The sequence below is a fragment of the Corapipo altera genome, unplaced genomic scaffold (genome assembly GCF_003945725.1).
Source record: "Corapipo altera isolate COAL_440 unplaced genomic scaffold, ASM394572v1 23, whole genome shotgun sequence".
Lineage (NCBI taxonomy): Eukaryota > Metazoa > Chordata > Aves > Passeriformes > Pipridae > Corapipo > Corapipo altera.
The window spans coordinates 19,845,460-19,866,956 of NW_020884878.1; the positions used below are offsets into that span (position 1 = coordinate 19,845,460).

General features: G+C 37.4%; 1 protein-coding gene across 11 annotated transcripts in view; it reads right to left on the minus strand.

Moving 5' to 3' along the window:
- MIPOL1 (mirror-image polydactyly 1) overlaps window positions 1–21,497 on the minus strand; it is a 184,127-nt gene that overhangs the window by 13,976 nt on the left and 148,654 nt on the right. For all 11 annotated transcript variants that reach the window (XM_027637715.1, XM_027637720.1, XM_027637716.1 and 8 more), the window contains one exon: window positions 11,699–11,929. In XM_027637715.1, coding sequence (XP_027493516.1) covers window positions 11,699–11,929 — 231 coding nt within the window. The remainder of the gene's footprint in view (window positions 1–11,698; window positions 11,930–21,497) is intronic.

Genomic DNA, 21,497 nt, shown 5'->3' on the forward strand with positions numbered 1-21,497 from the left:
TACCATATGACATTATGCTCAGTATATAAAGTGGGGGGAAGAAGGAGGAAGGGGGTGGTATTTGCAGTGATGTTGCTCGTCTTCCCAAGTAACTGTTGTGTGATGGGGCCCTGCCCTCCTGGGCATGGTTGAACACCTGCCTGCAGGTGAATGAATTTCTTGTTTTGTTTTGCTTGCATGTGCAGATTTTGCTTTTCCGTATTAACCTGTCTTTATCTGAACCCATGAGTTTTCTATCTTTTACCCTTCCAATCACACTGGTGGGGAAGTGAGCCAGTGGCCGTGTGGGGCTTGGCTGCTGGCTGGGTTAAACCACTACAACTACTCAGGCTATTTCCCAAGTACATCCCATCAAAGCACAGCTTTGGCAGACTCCATATCATAAACAAAAAAGACAACGTGAGATTTTTTCTTGATTCCACATATATTTTACAAACTTGATGCAGACTTGCTAGCTCTGGGCAGCTCTCAATTAGGTTCCACCTTCCTGTGGTGGTTCTACCTCATGACCAAAAGCAATCTGGAGCTTGTGGAGAGAAAATCCCTTCCTATAAACCATTATCAAATCCCTGCACTTCACACTGAAAATAAGAGACTTTACATAGGTTTGATGTATTTTATCATCAATGTTATATTGCCCAAGCTGGAACGACTTCCATATCACTGAGAGGACAAGAAACAATGGAAACGGGTTTGGATGTAAAAGCAAAGCATTTAATTAAGTTCCTACTTGTGGTAAGTCCTTCATAATGGGCTCTGACTGAGAGCTGAATTCCCCACCACAGTGGTGGTTTGAGGGCAACTCACACTTGCGTCATACTTCTGAAAAGTATTTCTAGAAAAAATAAGAGCAGTCTTCCCTCAAAAACTAACAAAAATCCATGGACAAAATATCCTCTCCTCTTAGTGTTTGCAATATACTACAGATAGATGTCATCAGCATGTAGCTTGTCTATTATGGTGATGGTGCAACAGGCCCCTATGCAGTGATAAAACCAGAAAAGATGCCTAACTGCACATTTACCCACAAAAAAAAGGGTTTCTAAAATATCAGTTGAGACTTAACATCACAGACCAAATTGTCTTCTACACATTCATGGTGCTGCTTAAAACACTTCATGGGCTTTTTAATGTATTATCAGCCATTTAAGGCCATTAGGGTAAAAAAAGCCTTTCCACTTCTAAGCTTCAGTAACTTCTCTCCAGTAGCTGCTGGACAGACTGTCTCCAATCATCTTCTGCACCATTCTAGCAACACAATTCACATGAGATTTTTTTTCACTGGCCTTCTGGACCTATTTTGCTCCATGATGCTGCCATCCAACTGGAAATGAACTTCTCCTGCTCCTGGGAGGTGAGTGAATTCCCAACCAAGACTGACTCAGGAGAGAAGTGGACCTTCAAATAATTTTGAGGACAGCTTTAATTCTTCTGAACTGGTGAGCTTGCATACTCAGGCCTTGATGGCAATTCTGCCAGGTGGTGACATGAATTAGACTGATTTTAGGAGAAAAACCTTTTAATTTCTGTTGATGAAAACATAAAAATGTGGCTTCACATAAAGACTCAAAAAATTCTTCAAAAGCATAGAGTAAAATCTCTAAGAGTAAAAAGTGAAATGTCTTTTGACTGCATGACTTAGATATGCCTTTTATCTGATGTGCATCTGTTACATCCCTCAAGTAATTTATGATTATTTTATCAAAGACTGAGGTGATAGAAATGGATATATTATGAGCCACAGAATAAAGTGCTAAATAAAACAATTTTGTTATACACATCTCCAATACCTGCAGTGTCTTTCATTCTGGATTCTGGATTCTGATACCTTCTATGGGCAAGAATTCCATGATCTGAAGCTGAAATTATAACATTTGGTCGCAAAGATTTATGCCTTCCTACAGCTTAGTGTTTAGATCTATATCCTTATACCCACATGACAGCAACTTGACAATAAAACAGCAGTGGCAACGACGAGGTTAAAGCTGTTGTTAGCTCTCATAAAGAGAGTTGATGCTGCCCTTCTACAAAATCTTCTTAAAAAAATTAACTTTATAGAAAAATCTGGCTATTAATTAATGACTCAGTGTTAGATTAGAAACATGAACTGCAATTTTTTCCTCAGATAACTAGCCCCTGCTTTAGTAAAGGTATACTTAATTTTAAGCACTGGAAAAATTTGAATGATTTCAAGTTTGCTTAAAATTAAATACCTGGCTAGCCTAGTCAGTTATTTCTATTTGTTGTTGTAAAGAACTGACCCAGCAATTCTCTGAAATGTTATACGTAATTCAGAAGCTTCAGAAAGTCTGGGCTTTCTTTTTGAGCTTCTGCACATACTTTTACAGTATTCAATCTTTTGCATATGTTAAGAAACAGTATGAGTATTAACAGAAAGAACCGCAAATTTATTTTTATTCCTTCAGCCAAGCCACAAATAAATGACTCTTGCAAACAAACCAAATACTATTTAGTAACGGCAATGTAAATGCCATGGACTTATTTTATTTGGATATAAAATATTAAAGTAAATGAGTATTTGCTGTGACACTCGTTTAATCGTCTTGGAAAAAGAAAGCAAGTCTGAGAAAAAGTTTTCCTGCTGTTCTTCAAGGAGCACTCAATCTGCTGTTCAAAGTTATTTAATAATTTGTCATAGAATGGTTAACTATAAGCTTACAAATACCGTGTCAGCATGCTTCTTCCTATTAGGCAAACAACTTCAAAATCTAATTTGTTTGTGTTATTGGTCTTACTAAATATTAGTCTTTGCAAGTCTGGTTTACACCATTGAAGTTAACTATGCCAACATTCTGATTTTGTTCTGAAGTATTCCACAACAAGCTGATATTATACAATACAAGGCTAAGAGCTAGCTGATCCAGTTTACTGAGTATACTTAGTGTATTTTGCTACTGATAAATCAATAAAACCATGTTGTAATCTACAAACTTCCACCTCTGTGAAGCGGCTATAAGTAAACTGTAAATGAACACACAGGTCAAAAACTGGATGCTGTGATTATGTTGACTCTGAAAACATTTGACTTTCATAGAATACATTTTAGTGTTTGAGAGAATAAAGTTTCAGCACTGCTTTTATTTTCATGAAAGGCTGAGATAATAAATATTCAAATGACAATAAATATTTGTGTTTATGTTGTAACTACCCACATTTTAAGAAAACAATATCTGCACTGCAACCCCCAATTTACAGAGGTTAAGTAAAAGTAAACCATAGCTACAAAAAGAAAATAAATACTCGACTTAGACTGTATGTGCAGTTTTGCATTCTTCATCCATGTGAAATTCCCTGCAGCCAATGGATATCTTTGCTGTGCAAGGAATGCACAAAAGGCATACTTGACATTCCCTTTAGTTGGGATTTCTTGTCTTAATTCTGTTAAGTGCACCACTGAACATAATCCTGGCATTGATCATAAACTGTTTGATACTACAGGTCTCATTATAATTTATGACACCCAAAATATCCATGAGAAGGATATGCCATAATCTCCTCTGGCAATATCACACATTATAACTGTATGAGACTTTCGGTAGTGATACTGCAACCTGCTGTATTAAGGGCCATCTTCAAATGAAAAGAAGATGTCAAAAGATATTGTGAATTATTCATACTACAAAGGGGCTCAGCTGCAGCAATTCTGAACATCACCAAGGTCGTCTTTCAGGACTCTGGTATAGTGAACAGGATCTGCAGCTCCACATGTGCTCTGGACTGACACACTCCTCCTCCAGACTGCACAGAGAGCACTGTAGCACAATAGGATGGGATTTGCAACAAGTAGTTTAAGGAGAAAGGTGCTCTAAACTAGTCAAATAGGGCTGTTTTCATTCTTTATCTTTGCTTTTTTTTTTTTTTTTAAATCTCAGTCCATTGTTTTAAGTATCCCGTTTTAAGCTGTCCAGAGGTTCTCAAGATGCCTTCTCTAAAATTAACGCGAGGCCACTAGTGTTTTTTAAGGTGAAAAGATAACAGCAGTGCTGCCAGTCCTCCTTTTCAAATCAATTATAAAAAATAATACTATCAGATAGAGTATTCAGCCAAGCTAAGGAAAACTTGGTTTTAACCCACATCTGCCACTTCTCAGGAGAGCAGTACACTCCAAGGCTGAAGAGACTTTAGTACTTTTCTTTCTGATGCCATGAATTTCTACAAAAAACCCCATATGAAATGCTATTAGACCTGAAGGTGTGATTCTATGGGTGGTGATCAAGGATGCCCACTTGGAAAATGGGAGATGGATGTTCTGATACTGGCTCTGTATTTATGTTCAAGAGGCACTGGATAAAACTGAGAAAAAGCCCTAAAGCTAAGTCTTGCTTCTCAGAGGTGAGTAGCCTGCTTGCTCCTCTCTGATCTGAGACACTGGCACTATTTTCTGCTGTGTGGTACTACTTCAAGGCAAGGAATGGAGAGGATCCAGATCAAACCTGTGTGGCTGTAACACCCCTCTGAGGTACGGGAGATCTGAACCAGGATCTCCACAGATGGAGAAGGAAATTAAGATCCATTCTGTCACAGCCTGGAGGAGAATCCCTGCTCTCAAAAAACTTAGAAAAGTAGGGCTGGAGCAGGGGTACATGCCAAGCCAGCTTTTGAAAGAAATATCTGAGTTCACACTGCTCTGTATGGATCTCAGTGAAATCAATGTGCATTACTCTGACTCAGCACATGCTTCTCCATTTGGGTCTTCAAGGAAACCAGGCAGAAAATACAAAAAAGACAACTGTTTTATAACTTTTTCAGTTGGAAGTTTTCTGCTTATGCTGATGCAAGTCCTTTCTCCTTTGGGTTGGGAAGTTATCAGTATTAGCAGTACTGAGTTATGAGTCATTCCCTCCATCACAGCCTGCAAATTTGATCTGGACTGTAACATGAAGTATGCAATTCAAAAAGTGGAAGTAAAGTGTCATTCAATAAAGGTAATATAATTCAATGCAAAAAATACATTTCATTACAGCTTTCCAAAATTATATATTTCCTTTTGTACTGCATGAATAATACGTTAGCCTTACCAAGGGAGACAATATCTGCCTAGTGATACAGAAATGCAGTATAACTTCAACAGTCCAGAGAATATGCCAATGATGACTGAATTTGTTCAACTCACCTTAGATTCAAATACTAGTTCAATATTTTACTTCCTCCAGAGCCAGAAAATTGATTTTTGTCTATATGTTGAATTTCTCTAAGGCTGAACATAACCTTACTGGCTTATACAATTCTTTTATTACAACAAACAGGTATCTCTACAAGACTAATTAATCATTTCACCATGCATATTAGTGTAGTCTGAGGGGAACTTTTCTGAGAGGAATCACTAGCACTAGTGCAGAATTCTAAGTATTTAAATAAATTCTGACCCTACTACATATTGCTTTCAGTTAGATCACACATGACTTTTTTCACACATTTCAATCAGTCTTAATTCGTCACTGACTAAAGCAGACTACTTCCAGCCTATCGCCTCTAAATCCAGTACATTCACAGAGTCTGTTACTGCTACTCTAATTAATGGTAACATTTTCATATATGATATGAAGCGATTGTTACTAAATTTTGTGTTTTGGACTTTCCCATGTTCCTATTCATGTCTTGCATGCCAAATAAATTTGCATCAGCTCTGCAGAATTCTTCAGGGTATGTGGTAGTTTTGCGTGTCTGGGAATCTTCCATCTGGCTAGTGTGGGTTTCCTAAACACCATAAAACCCTGCCTGTGGAGACTGTGTATCTCTTATGGGCCCCATGGAGCTTATAATCTGCTTTTAATCATTGTATGAGGCAGCCAACACATCAGTCCTCATCAGGCAGTTTTTTCCATGTTGAATCTCCTTTAATGAGTTTTGATCCAATTCTGAAAGTCCAGAACCATTGCTAATTTGCATAGTATCTTAGACAGCTACAAAAGTTGTCTTCCTTGGCTCCCCATTTCCTTCCATATGAACTCTCATAACCATTGACTTCTGTGGATTGCTGTAGCAAGTAACAGATTCTTAGCACCTTGCCCTCACTTGCTTGTCTTTTGAATGTACCCACCAGCATCTGTTTCTCAGTAAACTACAGGTCATATCCTTAACTTGGACAAATTAATGTAACATAGTGTGACAGAGCAAAGTCAATGTGCTGCAACCAAGAAACTAGCTCTATATCTACATTCTTCAGCAAGACACCAGAACTTACTTTACATTTCAAAATGCCAGCACCAGTTAAATTATTCCCCATATGATATTAAAAGATAACCAACTATTCAAACCCAGCAGAATTTCACAGCAGCAAGCAGGACAGTGGTTTTCACTAAAATCAAAATCACTTTTGACATGTGCCAAATTATTACTGACATAAATTAGTAAAACTATTAATTTCTATGATGTTGTACTCCTAGAATTCAGTATTTAATGTTTTGATCTGACATTTACTGGAATACAGTTCTGTAAGTAAAAAAATAGGAAAGTCTCAACATCTAAATATAAAATCTTAATAAAGTAAGAAATCAAATAGTATTTATTGTTTTAGAAGGAGAAAATAAAAGAAAGCTCTCTCAAATTTAAACCGCGTTCTCTTAACATTTGGCGGTTCCTTCAAAACAAACAGCTTTAAGTCTCAGTGAATGTACAACTTGTTTCTTTTGTGCAGTGCTTCTGCCTGCAATTTCTAATTAACTAGCTCCATTCTTTTCTACAACAAGCGACTGAACGCAAACAAGCTACAATGTATATGTCAACTAAATATATGTAGGTATGATTTTAAAAGGGAGATAACCAGTTAACAACATTTGCATGTTGCAAAAGGGCTCAATTAGTATAATTCAGAAATCTTGCTTTTAGCCTTTTCCCTGCATAGCTGTCCTGTACTGAATACAATCTGAACACTAAAGATATAATGTTTGCAGTTAAAAATCTCCAGAGACTTTAGATCCACACATAAAGATACTTATGTCACTCTTTTCTGAGACACTGACCTGTATCCTCATTTAAAAATAAACACCACATCTTTATGTTATTAAATCTTTATTTTGATCTATTAGTATTCACCAAAGTGCCATTTTATACAACCTCTCACTGAATAGGCAAGGCTGGAGGTAACCATCTGCAGCTTTAGAGTCTGCGTTTGAATTGATGAAAAGAGCTTTGTGTTTTCATTGCCAAGTTTGATTCTTCCAGTCATTAGACATTCCCCTCAGATCGCATCAATGAAGCGGACTCTCTTACACCCATGTGTTAAATTCTCTTCCCCTCATGGTTTCCTTTACCAGCTATACTCCAGAAAGACTACTGGGTCTTAGCCACATTCTTCTCACAGCTGTGTTAAAAAAAAGCATCAGAGCTTCTTCCCAAAATCCATATGTGTATCTGGTCAGTCCCCTGTCGAAGGGTCATCTCACATTGTGGTGTGATTATTCAAATATTCATTCTTGTTCTTGAACTGCACTGCTCAGATCATTCTGGGAAAGATTAGACCCTCCAGCCAGCACTGAGGAACGTCCTGGATGTTGATGTGAAACGTACACAGCTCCCGTACTTGGAAAGCAGATTAGTTTGACTTTGCAGAAGAGGGGGACATTAGCTACTTAATAAATGCTTGCTTCTTATTTCTTTCAATTTTTTTTTGCATTCTTTTCAACTGTGTCAACTGCTTATAAGAACTGTTTGCTTTTGTTTTGTCATCGATCAACTTAATTATCAGCATCAGCTAAGAAACTAAGTGAACAACAACAAAAGCAGAGAAAGCATGTTCAGAAATGCAAGAGGGAAATTCAGGATTAAAAAAAGAAAAAAAAAAGATGTTTTCTAGTCACAATAAAATTTAGATGGCCAAAAAAATCAAACCGTAAGGGGTAAAGCAAATGTTATTAAGTCTAGAATTGCATTTATGACAGATAATAATTTCCTTTGATTAAACTGTTTATTCAGTAGACCACTTAGTTTTCTTTTATCCAAATCTGTAACTTTCCTGACTTCCACTTTAGAAAAAAATATCAAAAGATATCTTTAATAACAGTTAAGGACAAATGAAGCAATAACTTCTAGTTTACATCACTTTCATATTTGCTTTATTCACAATTAGAGCTACTTTGACAAAATACATGTCATGCCTCTCACCATTTATGCTTATTTTCATACCTGTATATTTTAGCACTGCACTGTTACTTTGTGGATTTTGTTTATTTTTAGAGGATTACATAGAAATTCTACCCACTCACCCTCCTCTGCCACCTTACACAGCTATACGAATGTGTGAGTGCATCTGTGCTCACATGCAGAGAGCTGTGCTTTACTGAGCCAGAATCATTAAATTATGACAAAAAAATAGAAACCCTCAATAGACAAATTTCATTAAAATTCACTCCAGTAACAAAGCTGTTGCAGAAAAATAGAACGTTTCCTGGAAAAACCACATCAAAAGTGGCCTCAACCTTTACTGATAATTGGCTAATATTGATTTGGTATTACATTATAACCTTCTCTGATCTCACTGACATCAGCAGCCACTCCACAATCCCAGAGGTTCCAGCCAGAAGGACAGTTTTAAAATGCCTTGCTTCCTCCGCTGGCTGAGGTATTAATTAATTCAGAGGCTCTCCCAGTCACCTTCTCCAGGTCAGCCCCATTTCCCTGCTGGGGCTGCACCAGCTGGCTCCTGGCTTCTCAGGCAGGACAAACTTGCACTATACCAACACTCCTGGAGAATTCTGTGCTGCTGTCCTAATTCTTTGTTTGTAACCATGAATTAAAAACATTAATTAAATATAGGAAATTATAGTAATAGCCATTCTACAGAGTATTGGTTAAAAATATTATCATGCAGATCATAATAATTTTCTATTGAATAAATATGTATTGTGTTACGTGTGCATTTATTTACATAGACCATAGTTAAGATATGTACTTGCTTTATAAACTAAATAGCGCTCTTTTAAGTATCTTGATAATGTTTCAAAATCAAAATAGATTCAAACAAATGCAGCTAAATCTGTGTGGTCACTTTCTGAGCATCAACATTTTCTGTTTCACACCATCACCCCTGTTAGGACAGTGAATCATCTTCACAGCAAGAGCGCACAGTCTTAATTTATATCTCACACTGCTCTGAACCAATGTGAGATGTTCACCCTACTTCAGTATAAACATATTTTTACTATGTCCAAGTTCACTATAAGCAGATTCCAATATATCCCCCTTCTGGTTCACAGCTGCTGTTCCACGTGGGACAGGATCCAGAAATTTTTTAGATGCCTTTTGTCCTGACAGAAAACACAGGACCACTATTCTGACTTGGATCTCACATTCAGAAAGCAACAATTGTCAGGGGATACACAAATGGTTGACACGAAGGCAACGCCATGGAGAAATTACATCTCTGTTTCAAACTCTACATATCATGCTGAATGCAAATGGTGAATTTTTAAGAACATTAAAAAATATTTTAGTGTTGCCAGAGAACAGATTAGCAAAGGTATAGTGAACAGCAGTGCATTATTACATTGTATGAAGATACAAAGTACATATTTTTTCAGCATTATTTTAATTATTCCAATTACGTTCTTCCTTAATGAAGGTCATAATTATTTTCCTCTCCTGATTTTTAACTGTTGCTATTTTACTGAATAATATTGAGAAACTAGTTTATATAACTGATAAAACTACTCCCCTCATACGTCAGAATTCAATTTTAGTTGCGCATTTAAAAGAAGTCAAGAAAACAGATATTTCAGAACTCTCTTTAGACTATGAATTGTAGTGTCACATTTTAAACTACATTAAACATACTTGTAAGGCAGTGCTAATAATTAATACTGCTGTAATTAATACCAATTCTACCCATTGACAGGTTTATAAATTGTCAGTTCCTTTTTGAAATGCAGAACATCCTACATTTCTGAAATAAAATGCTAAGCTAACAAATGAGTTCCTGCCTAATTGCCAAACAGTGATTTGTATGAAGCAGTTTTGGTTACAAAGAAATTGGGAATTCTCAGCCCGGTTTCCCTGCTGATGAGTACGAACTGTCTGTGTAGCTCTCCCAGAGGTGTCAGAGGAATCTCTATAGTGTCACACAAGGGTTCTTAGCTCAAAGTAAACACACTTTCCACAAACTCAGCTGCTTAATCTGTTTGCAGGTTGAATTATAAGATGGGGGTGGATGACTCTGGGTGCTGGGAAGACGCACAGAGCATTTCCACAGTTTCTTGGCAAAAAGGGCATGCTATTGTCATCAAAAGACTTCAACCAATTGTTTAATTTTGCTATAGGCTCAGTTGTCTGATCTTAGCAATGATGAAAACTAACCCGACCAAAATTTTCCCAAGTAGTTTAGTGTGTTAAATTACATAAATACTTTTCACTATAGAAGTGCATCACCACTACTTTAATTCAGTTTGTGGCTGCACTTCTACTCTAGCCACTCTGGGTACACAGGATTAAACAAGACTGTTTCACTGTTTCACTTAAAAAAAAAAAAAGGTAATGAAAACCCAACCTCCATCTAAATATCTGAGGTTAGTAAATGTTTATAAATAAAATTACACATAACAACTTAAAACAAGGTACAAAAAGGTTCAATCAATATTCTCTTTACCATGCTTTAAATTATTTTTCATAGGTTTATTTTTATCAAGCTCACACCTGTTGAAGTCTCAAATATATCTGAGTGCTCAGAATAAAGACCTGAATGATTATTAAACTGCCACTGGAAGTTTTAAAGAGGTGATTGAAAATATACATTTTCACATGTAACTATCTTAACTATATTTTATGCAGTTACAAATAAATGAAAAATATAGGAATACTTTTTTTTTTTAAATAGAACTCAGCATGTATTTTTTTAAAATAGGAAAAACTCTTGTTAAGTCCTTGTAATATAATAAAAACCAATTTCTGGGTACTCTGTAAATATGCTGCAGACATTAAAGTTGAAGACAAATATAGACAGGACAATTTGCATCAATTCAGCATCAACCACTTTGGAAGGGTAAGAGAGGAGTGTTTTGCAGCTGACGAATGTAAAGCAGAGATGAGAAGTGCCAGACTGGCAAGAGGCTCTGCCTACACATTTGCCCATGTACCAGCACTGAGTCTTTCAAAGGCTTATGTGCTCGTAATAACAAACAGGACAATAAGTACTTCAGTAGACATGAACTTCAGGTTTTGGAGTTCAGTAAACTTTTAACAGGGAATCTTATAGTGGGAAAGAGAGTTCACTAACTCAGAGATTTCCTGTGGCTCTCAGTGAGATTTTGAAGCCACCTCTAAACCACCTTATCAGCCCTTACTACAGCATGAAGGGCTGTAACAGACAGATGTGTAACAGACAAAAAATGAGAACCTTCATATTCTACTGTGCAATTATAAAGGTAAATACTCTGTTGCCATAGGATTGCCACAGGGCAAAAAGACAGTGAAAACCATTCATAGGAGATGGAAAGACTCTGTGTCTTGCACATGAAGAAAACAATTTCCATAACAGTACAGAGAGGCACACTGACTTGCCTAATAATGCAAAACTGCTAAAATGATCAGTTTCAAACTGAGTAGGTAATGAGCTGACAAAGAAGGAATAATTTTAAAGGATGTTTTCTAAGTTCTGCCACACTTTCAGTTATAGATAAAATACTAAAAGAAATAACATTTCATTTGGTTTTCAATTTCAATTTTTGTTGGAATGCAAGTGACTTACTTTTGAACTTTTTCATTGGCCTCCCGCGAAGCTTCCAGGGCTTTCTGGAGTTTCATCTCTGTGTCCTTTTGCTCTGACCGAGTTTGCTGCAGCTGAGCTGCCAGATCTTCAATCTGGCGATAAGTTAGGGTCACAACATCCTCCCTGCTGTGCAGTCCAGCTTCAGAAGTACTGAAAGCACAGGTAGGCTGATTCTTCAGGCTCGTTCCTTCAGACAAAGACTTGTATAAGCTGGTAAAGCAAAATCATACACATTACTAAGTTTCAGTCTAAGGCTGAGCTGCAAGAATACTACACTCAGTTTAATTAATACTTTTAATATTGCCATATATGGACTCATGCACTACTAGCAAAACAAGTTTTATTTCAGAAGTGGCTGAGAACAAAAAGAACAATCCATTTCCAGAAGTATTCTAGGAGTACATAACAACCACCACAATTTCAAAAAATAAAAAAAAACTATTCAGTAAAAACGTAAAAGACAGTATTTTTCAGCTGTTGCATCTTGCTGATCACCTTTGAGCTACAGCAAAAAGTTGTTAGTGTGATTTACATTACGTTGAATTAATCAGTGTAGGTTACTGATGTGTTATTAATTCATGTTACACAGGACTCACTTTTAGCAAGCAGCAGACTCAACAGCTACAGGGAGTTTATTTGCAAAATGAGATTTTTCGATATAATGAAAGGAATAAAAAAATACAATGAAAAAATGAAAATAAATAAATCAGCAGGATTATTTAGAAATATGAATGATTTGCACACACTAACCAATTCTAAAGATCTTTGGTCAATACTTTTTGTGAGAGGAAATGTAAAATATTTCTTGATGCCGATTTAAATAAGCTAGTAACACTTGTATTAAAATATTCCGTGTCTTAAATAGCCTCTCTGTAGTAGACAAAAATAGATAATCTGTCAGGGTTTTATCACGGGACATTTCAATGTCTACAGTGTCCTCCACCATAATTTCTTGCAAGTTCCTTTCTGACCCACTGTATTGGCTTCACTCAGGCAAAAAGTAGACATGTTTGTCATCTATTTCACACTGTAGTGCCATGGATGTATATTCAACTCATTCAGTTTTATCCATGAATTTGAGATATGTTGATAGAGATTCCAAATTACAGAGTACAAACCAAATACTCTTTCATTGCACAAAACAGAATACAGTATTAAATGCTTTGTATTTGTGTGCCAGAAAGTTCTGGACAAATCAAACATTATTTCAATGTGGATTTCTAGTAGCAGTGCATACTGATTATAATATTCAAGACAGTCCATATGACAGCTGCTAGTATGCAATAGCATATTTTATTCCTTTGTAGTTTATTAAGGTGTTTGTATGGAACACTGTCTGTTCCAACAGACTAAGGAGAAAAATCATATATGAACTAAAATATAATATACATGGACAAAAAAATATGGATGAACTAAAAGAAACAGAAGCTAAAAGGTCAGAGTGTTGATGTGTCATTATGCCTACTAGCTGCGGTTATCTGAAAATAATGTGAAGAACCTTTTCAGTTAAATGAAGACATATTTAAAATATAAATATTTATAAAGGGACATTAAATTCCTAGAACGGACTAATTAAAAAAAAATTACTTTAGCAGTTCCCCATAAAATTTACTGACTGAAATTCCACTATGGTTGAGCATTGATCACCATGGAAAAGCACAAAGGTATGCAAATAATGTTGAAAGCAGGTTACCAAAACACCACTACTGCCCACTTCTTAAACACCTGGTACAAGATTAAAAAAAAAAAAAAAAAGACAGATGAGAAGCTAAACTGTTCAATGAATATATGGGTCCCTGATTTAAAAAAAAAAAATAGAGGATAGCCTTAGTATTCTAACTGGTTCACACCAGCTGAGAGGCTTTTCTTCAGAATATATGAAAAATATAGCAATTTATTTAGATTTTAAAATATTGTGTCTGTGTGGCTACAGCTGGGGTCCTTCTCAAAGACTGGTCATGAACAATACAGGTTGTGATCTACTACTCCATATCTTAACTCATAATGATTGCATCTGATTCTGAATAAATTCTTACATCTATATTTTGTAGCCAGTGCTATTCCTCCAGATAAAGGCACTGTGGTTGATACATATTTTAATTTATTTTTTTTCCAAAAGAATGCAATTGCCAGACTTCCATCAATATGTGCTTTGCTAAAATACTTTTTAGTCCCTTCTCATACTAATTTGAAATTCCTTCATCAATGTCCCAATGATTATGTCTTCAAAGAATATTGATGATATAAATCAAAAATAAAAGGGAGTTCTAGGCCTGAAGAATGGGTCACAGAAGTATTCAAACAGTTCCTGTATTTCAGTAATTCATATGTTCTTTATAGTAGGCCTTTTGCTTTACTATGGCAGCACAGCCTCTTTTCTGCTCCAGGTTGGGTATGAGAACTTCAAGGGCCCACCTTAACCGTGTCCAGGTGGAAGAAAAAGTGACATGTGATGATGTCACTTATGCAGCTCCTGCAGATAGCAAGAGGTTTCCTCAGCCCCTGAAGTCAGAGTAGCTTCAAGCCTGCTAAAAAATATCACCAGTTGTAACTGCTCCCAGAGGGACTTGACTTTGGCTGAAAATCAACCCTATGAAGTGCTGCTCCAAAACCACTTATTGCTTTGCCAGGCATACTTTTGCTGTGAGGTGGGAAATGATTTTCCACCTGAAGCAATTACAGAACAACATAGAGAAATGCTCCACTTAAAGGAAAAAAATCCAACAAACCAGCAAAAACCCAAACATTCCCTACATGTCCCCTCCCTCTTCCTCCACCCCAGTGATAAACGTATCCAATGGTCCCAAAGACATGTAGGTCTAACCTTGATTTTCACCACAGAGTAACTTCTGTAGACCTCTTAGACCTTATCCTGCACTCAGGATGGCTTTGAAAAGTGTCCCCTAATACTGCTGAGTGCACTCAAAGGCCAGGCAGCATCAATACCTTGAAAAGACTACCTCGAAGGTACTCTTACACAAATTGCAATAAGACGATATTAATAAAAAGCCCATAAGACCTAGAAGGACTATGACATTTCACTGTAAAGTGGAGGATACAAAATGGTCAAGTTTGCATTACATGTGAGTCAGGAGCCTGACAGCTGGTAGACTGGTAACTAGATGGCATTGCCCTACCATAGACAAATATTTTACTAGCCTTCCTTCATCTGCGATTACACAAGTTAAGAGGACTGTGTTTTCTTCTCAGTAAAACCAACCAACCATCTCTCACTAATTTAATGGAAGGCAGCAGCTGTGCTAGACTCTAGTTCACAGGCCATGGACAGGGTTACAACAGAAATGCTCGTTGCACATAACTTTCCACTGTCACAGTCCATCGCAGTGTCGCTCTCTCATGTGTGGTGTACCCATGCATTCTTAGGTTACAATGAGCTCACGCAACCTCTTTCTTTTTATATTCTCTCATCAAATCCAATGATAAACACTTGTTGAACAGTCTGCTATTGATTTTCTTCTCTGTAGTGGCTGGTCATATAACTTCAGGATTTTACAGGATAACATGTTGACAGATAAGCGCTGATCATGCATGTCCATACTGTCCAAAACCAATTACATGTGAGTATGGATCCACAGTAAGCAGAAACTTGAGATTCAGGCTTCTCTCCTGAAATGATCTAGGGAAATCTGTGACCTGTACAAGGGTCTAAAGAGTCTAGACACTACATGATGCAAGCACAGGTTCATTGGCAACAGTGAAAACTCAAACTGACAGTCATCCATCTTAGAATTTCCATTTTTCAACAAATACAAATTAAAGGCTACTGGTAAACACATTTTTCCTCCTTGGGTCTCAGTCTCCTCGTCTTTAAATAAGAGCAATCACAATGCTACCTTTGAAAGGCACTCTGAGCTTCACCAATGTCAAGAAACCCAGATTATGTCAAGTACAATCTGAATTTAGGACAAAACTGAACCCAGATGGTCTTCTGGTGATGCCAAGCAGCAAACGATCTCTTTTCAACCTCATTTTCACTCTCCAGGACTACTACAGTACCCCTGCTATTTCCCTGTGACTAGCTGGTGAAAGGTATTAAGGTATTATATGCGAGTTAATCACTGGAGCCTTTCTTGAAGTTGAAGGACCAGCGAGATACGCTCTCAAACAAGAAATAACTGGAAACCATAACTCCATTACAAACCCTTCATTTAGGGAGTTCCACAGTAACCAAATGTCTACTGTTCACTTTATGCAGGCCCTGGGCAAATTGCTCGGTTTGCATAGCCTCATCTGAGTGATACGCACACGACATTCAGCACCACCTATCATTCCTCACATCCACCCTACCACTAAATGGTCCAGGACCCCCACAAAACTGGTTTCTGGATTAATAGTGTTTGGTTGAAACAGAGCAAAACATACACAAAACTGTTGAGTAGAAGGAAGGGTTTTTGAGGTCTTGGCAGCTGTAGTGCTTCTCTTCTGCTAGATCACAGATCCATAGTTAATAGCTTGTAGCTAAGGAATCCACCTGAATTCCCTGGGTACATGATGCACCTAGGGTTGGGGTCTCTATTAGCTCAAATTGATTTAAGACTGGAAGATGATAACTTAGCCTTTTTCACACATACATATATGTTTTTTCACAAATACAGATATAGCACACCCAAGTTTACAGAAGAGACTACTTTAGATTTTATGGTTTAATCTTGAATATTACTTGATACATGTTAACATTAATTACATATCTTCAGGATTCCACAATGTATCTGTGCTAATTGCAAGAAAAGATTCCCAGGCTCTCAAATTTCTTCCACGAATTAGGAGACTGTGTTTTCAATAAAACGCAGTTTTCCTAGGTTACATCTTTTTCCTAGAACCATCTTTCTGTAAAATGTTCCTGTTGTGTTTTGACAGGGAATTGGCTGTATCAGCATATTTTAGCCCAATCATTCACAGAGTGCACCCTAAAGGCTTGCTTCTAAGCAAGTAAAATTAACCTGAAATTTAAAAATTAATTTTATTTTGTGTGATGTTTACTTTATCATACTACAAGTTACATAAAGAATTTTGCTATCTTGTATCTGTTCTTCATTGTCAATTCATTCTTAAGTATTTGCCAATGGCTTCAGTTAACAAAATAACTTTAACTTAGTATTTGTAATACTGTAGTTATTCCCTACAGTAATAGATTGTTTAGGTAACACTGCAAATACAGAGGGAATCTTATCTATTAATCGAAGACAGAACTGGCACCAAGAGTGACCTCAGTATTTGAATATAATGGATTTTTAAGATGGTGCCAGCAACTCTGTGTTTTACCATGTATCACAACCCCCTGTCTGCTTTTCCTGGGAAGTGTGAGCAGGGGCAGAGCAGCCCCTGGCTCGGCTGCGGGCAGTGGGCAAAAAGGAGGGGCACAGCTGGCTCACAGACAAGAGGTATTGCTGCTTTCCCCATCCCCAGGCTGAACTGGCAGCACCTGCGCCTCTCTGCTGGTTGCTGGAGGCCACTGGGTTGACATGGATCACTGAAGGGGTGTGTACGTGGGTGGTGTGGAGCCAGTGGCTCTGGCCTGGGGCCAGCAGGGAAATTGCCGATGTCAGGGATTTGCAGAAACACAAGCTTAGTGGAAGAGAGAGACAGAGGATCTTGTCCTAAAGGTCACAGTGATTTATTTTTTATTCCAAGAGTATGTTTTTGACAATATTTTTTACATCTGTTTAAAGAACAGTGCATAATTTTCCTCACAGCTAAACTTAATTAAGAAAGTGCTAAAATAATAGCCACTGGCATATAAGAACTAAAACTGGTAGAAAACAGTGTATTACTAGGTAATTAAAACCACTGTGTATTACTTTTTGTCTTTTTCTGATTATCCTTGCCAAGAACTTCATTCTGAATGCTGTTGCTCACAAGGAAACCAGGCTATTATGGCATAAAGGAACATTAGGCCTTCTGACCAGGCATGTCAGGATCAGCTCCTGCAGTCCTACACACCTACCAACCCAGTCTGGACTTTCAGCAACCCCTTCAGCTCCCACAGGCTTGGCAGCACTACAAGCATGAACCTTTGCTCTCCAAAATGCCAACCACAGAAATCTTTCCTGACAACAAAGAATGAGCACGTTCAAGAGCTAGGCATTTCTGCTAGGAACCTTAATCAGTGTCACCTGTCACCATAGTTTTGAATTTAGATTTCTCTGCAGAACTAATAAAATCTAATAGAGATTTCTTTGTTAGAAATTATGCATGAAGTTAAGGCTAATTTGGGTTGGGCCTTTAGTTTTCTTTGCAGCTTCTCACTGGTAAAGATAATGGCTTCTCACTTCCATTTTATACAAGTGACCTAGACACAGACAATTCTATTTCAAATGAACAAAATCCTTCTGCAAAAAGTAGCAATATTAGTGAATCAATTTGTATTAGATAAACTGCAAAAATTCCGATGAAGCAAATGATGAATCCTGACTCTGAAAACTGAAACAGTGAAGTGTCCACTCAGTGCAAAGGGGTACTTCATATATACATTTATACAAAAGCAATCTGATGGTGCTGATATATATTATAATGCAGGCATCAGAATCACCTGAAAACAAGCTCAATGTAATGACTATGTGCTGTTGACTTTTATTTTTGTCTCCAGGGAATAGTGTTTACTTTGCTTTAAAATTTATATGAGTCATTTTGTTATGTGCCTTTTTTTAATTAGTCTGAAGGAAACAGTCATTTGAGAAAGAGAACGGAAATCAATTCTGATTTGATACTGATAGCTACTGTGCGATGTAAACTGTGTGTTCTTTCTAATTAAATGTAAACACGTGCAGTTCTAAAGTCCAGCAGTGATGACAACAACTACTAGAAAGGATTGCCTAAGATCTGGTCAACTGATCCTTGTGAACCTTTTGTTCATACCGTAGGTGAGCTTGTGCAATCTGTCTCAGGGTGAATGCCAGTTGTAACTGACTTTATTTTAGGTCATCTTCAGAGAAAAGACTTGACAAGAATGTGGAGAGCTCTGTAATACCTCCAGTTACCCATTAACTATGTCCTTCTGATAGCTAATCAATAGCATTGCATGGAGCCAAACACACTGCACTGAACTGCCCCTCTTCCAAAAGCCAAGTCTTGGTAAATATTTAATGGCAGTAAAGGTGTTTTGACTCTTATCAATCTGATATGTTAAAGAACTCTTGAAAGAAACTTTATCTTGCTTCTCTCTGCATAAATAATTTGTTCGGTTACAATTTTAGTCTTATGCGAAAGCCTCTAATTTAATGATCTAATGCTTTTAAATCAAGGCTTTGGACAGAGAAAATGTAGTTTCAATCCACATGTCACAAAATAAATAAAAACCAAAGTTTATTTCCTTGATAAAATGCCAACTAGAAATATACATCAAGAAACCCAGCCCTTTATACTGTAGTAGTAAACACTGAGCCAGACTTGCTCAAAACCTGTTATACAAGTGCACATTTGAGATTTGCTTACAAGGCTTAAGTTTCTGTAAAATTCTTAGCTCTCATTCACATCAAGATGATGTAAGATTTTTAGCCTCTCTTCACCAGGGAAAAAAAATCAACTCTTAAAATAGCTATACTAAGATCCAGAGACTTTCTGTACCCATATAGTGAATATTTCCAGCTTCAAGTGGGTATATTTTCATCTAATGAGTTTTATTAAGCAAGTTTCTATTTTCTATTTTTTCCTGTACAAAGCAGCTTGTCTAGATCACTAACAGAGAAACACTTTTGTCCTGATCTTTTAACATCTACTGCAGGTACCCTTCTGCTACAGCCAGGTAGGATTCAAACATCTCCTTAGGAACTTAGATGGGCTTATTCCATGCCTCTGTGCTAACGTCACAGGATGGGGAATGGAGGAGTCTTCTGACCTCCTCCCACAGCACACTCTTCCAGACTTCTCTGTATGATCCAACTTCAGTATGAGCCTAAGTACTTTGAATAAACTGATTCAGCAATGGATCCAAGCTTTTTCTTGGAAAATAATCTGAGAATAAAACACTGATAGTGTTTCAGCTTCCAAAATGTGAATCACCATAAATATTTTCCCAGAAGTATAAGCATTATTTTTTCCCCAGTGTTTACATGGCCTCCTTAGTGCTCTTGATGCCATTCAATAGATTCCAAAAATAAAGATCACTGGAATACTTTCCAAACACTGGCATAGATAAATTGAACAGCTTGAAGTTTTCCAATCACTAGTAATTGCCTCTGATGAAAGCAGTATTAATTAAAATCATAAAGACATATAAATCAATCAAGCAGTAAAGCACATAGCACCATTCAGCAATGATCAGCTGAAGAAAGCCTGTTACTAATAACCTCAGAAAATATCTTGTACTTAATTCAATGTTATCTTTATAAATCAGACACGATCATGCATTTTATGGCTGTCCTGATTTGCTATTGTGATCGTTTGGCTTAACTCCCCCACTGAATCAGAAAAGTTAGAGATGAATCTGTCTTGGACCCAGAGCTGGAAGCCAGCCCTGCCTTCCAGCATGGCCAGGAATATCCAGCTGAGTAGATGGAAGAGAAGAGTCTCTCCAGAAGAAGGCAATTAGAAGAAATACAAAGAATGGAAACGAGTTTCAAAGATGGAATAACCGAATACATATGGAATTTGAGAGAGGGATGATCTCATGGATGAGCTGAGTAGCCCTAAAGCTAGAAACTCTGTGTGACTAACCTGAGAAGGGGAATCACATGGGGCTCTGTCCTTTGTCTCTATTGTCTTGCTGAATGGTTCAGTGGGTTAAGAATCTTTGAATGACTTTGTAAAAAAGAGGAAATGTAACTTTTTTAGTTTGAGGATACTTCCTTCCCTGACCCAGGAAAATAAACCAGAATATTTGAACACTTTTGTCTGATCTTTCTCAAAGGTGTTACGGAAAAATATTATGCAACTCTGACCAAAGGCAAACATGGTGTCCTGTGCTCCAGCCATGTCCAGCGGTGGTCACTAGAGTGCCAAAAAGCGAGGTACTGATGAACTCTAGGTGATTGTGCCCAGCATATGTTTTCCTCCCTTTCTTGATACTGTGCACAGCAACATGTACCATTCTAGTGACTCACCAGGAGGACTGCATGTGCTGCAGTCTGAAATCATCTTCCACACTGGTACAGACACCTGTAATATCTACTCTAATGCTATCATGGCTTCTCCCATACAAAAATGCAGCTGTTTTTGGGGATTGCTATGCAGAATACACACTTAGCAAATCACTGCCTGAAAGCCATGTAAATGACACAATGGCAACTCAGTAAGTCATGTCTTACCTAGCTGCTGCTGCCAAACCCTTACTCGTATAAATCATACAGCTCCTTGGACAGTTAAGCGCTATGAAACAAGGCAGTTAAAACGATGGTTTAAATGATAAATGGAGCGCCTGGGAAACTTAATATAGGGGAAGTCTGCTTCCCTATTGTACCAATGCTTACTGAAGCAACTGGGCAGACTTGCCTGGGCCATTCTCCTTAACGTGAAACAAGGACACATGCTGAGGGAATGATTTAGTGGATTGGGTATAATACCTCTGTCTTGAATTCCCTCTTCTATTTCATATCTTCTGTGTGGTACTGAGCAAGTCACAACATGCAAAGCTCAGCCTGCCATGCTGAAACCAGGAGTAAAGTACTTTCCCCTAGTTCTTTGTCTTCTTTAAATTCTAAGTTTTAAATTCTAAGTAATCCAGGGGGGCCCTGGATTACTTCTTATTACCTGCATGTGCCGAAAACTGAGGCCACAATCTCAGTTCAGGTCTCAGCACAAATTATTAATCATGGAAAGATAC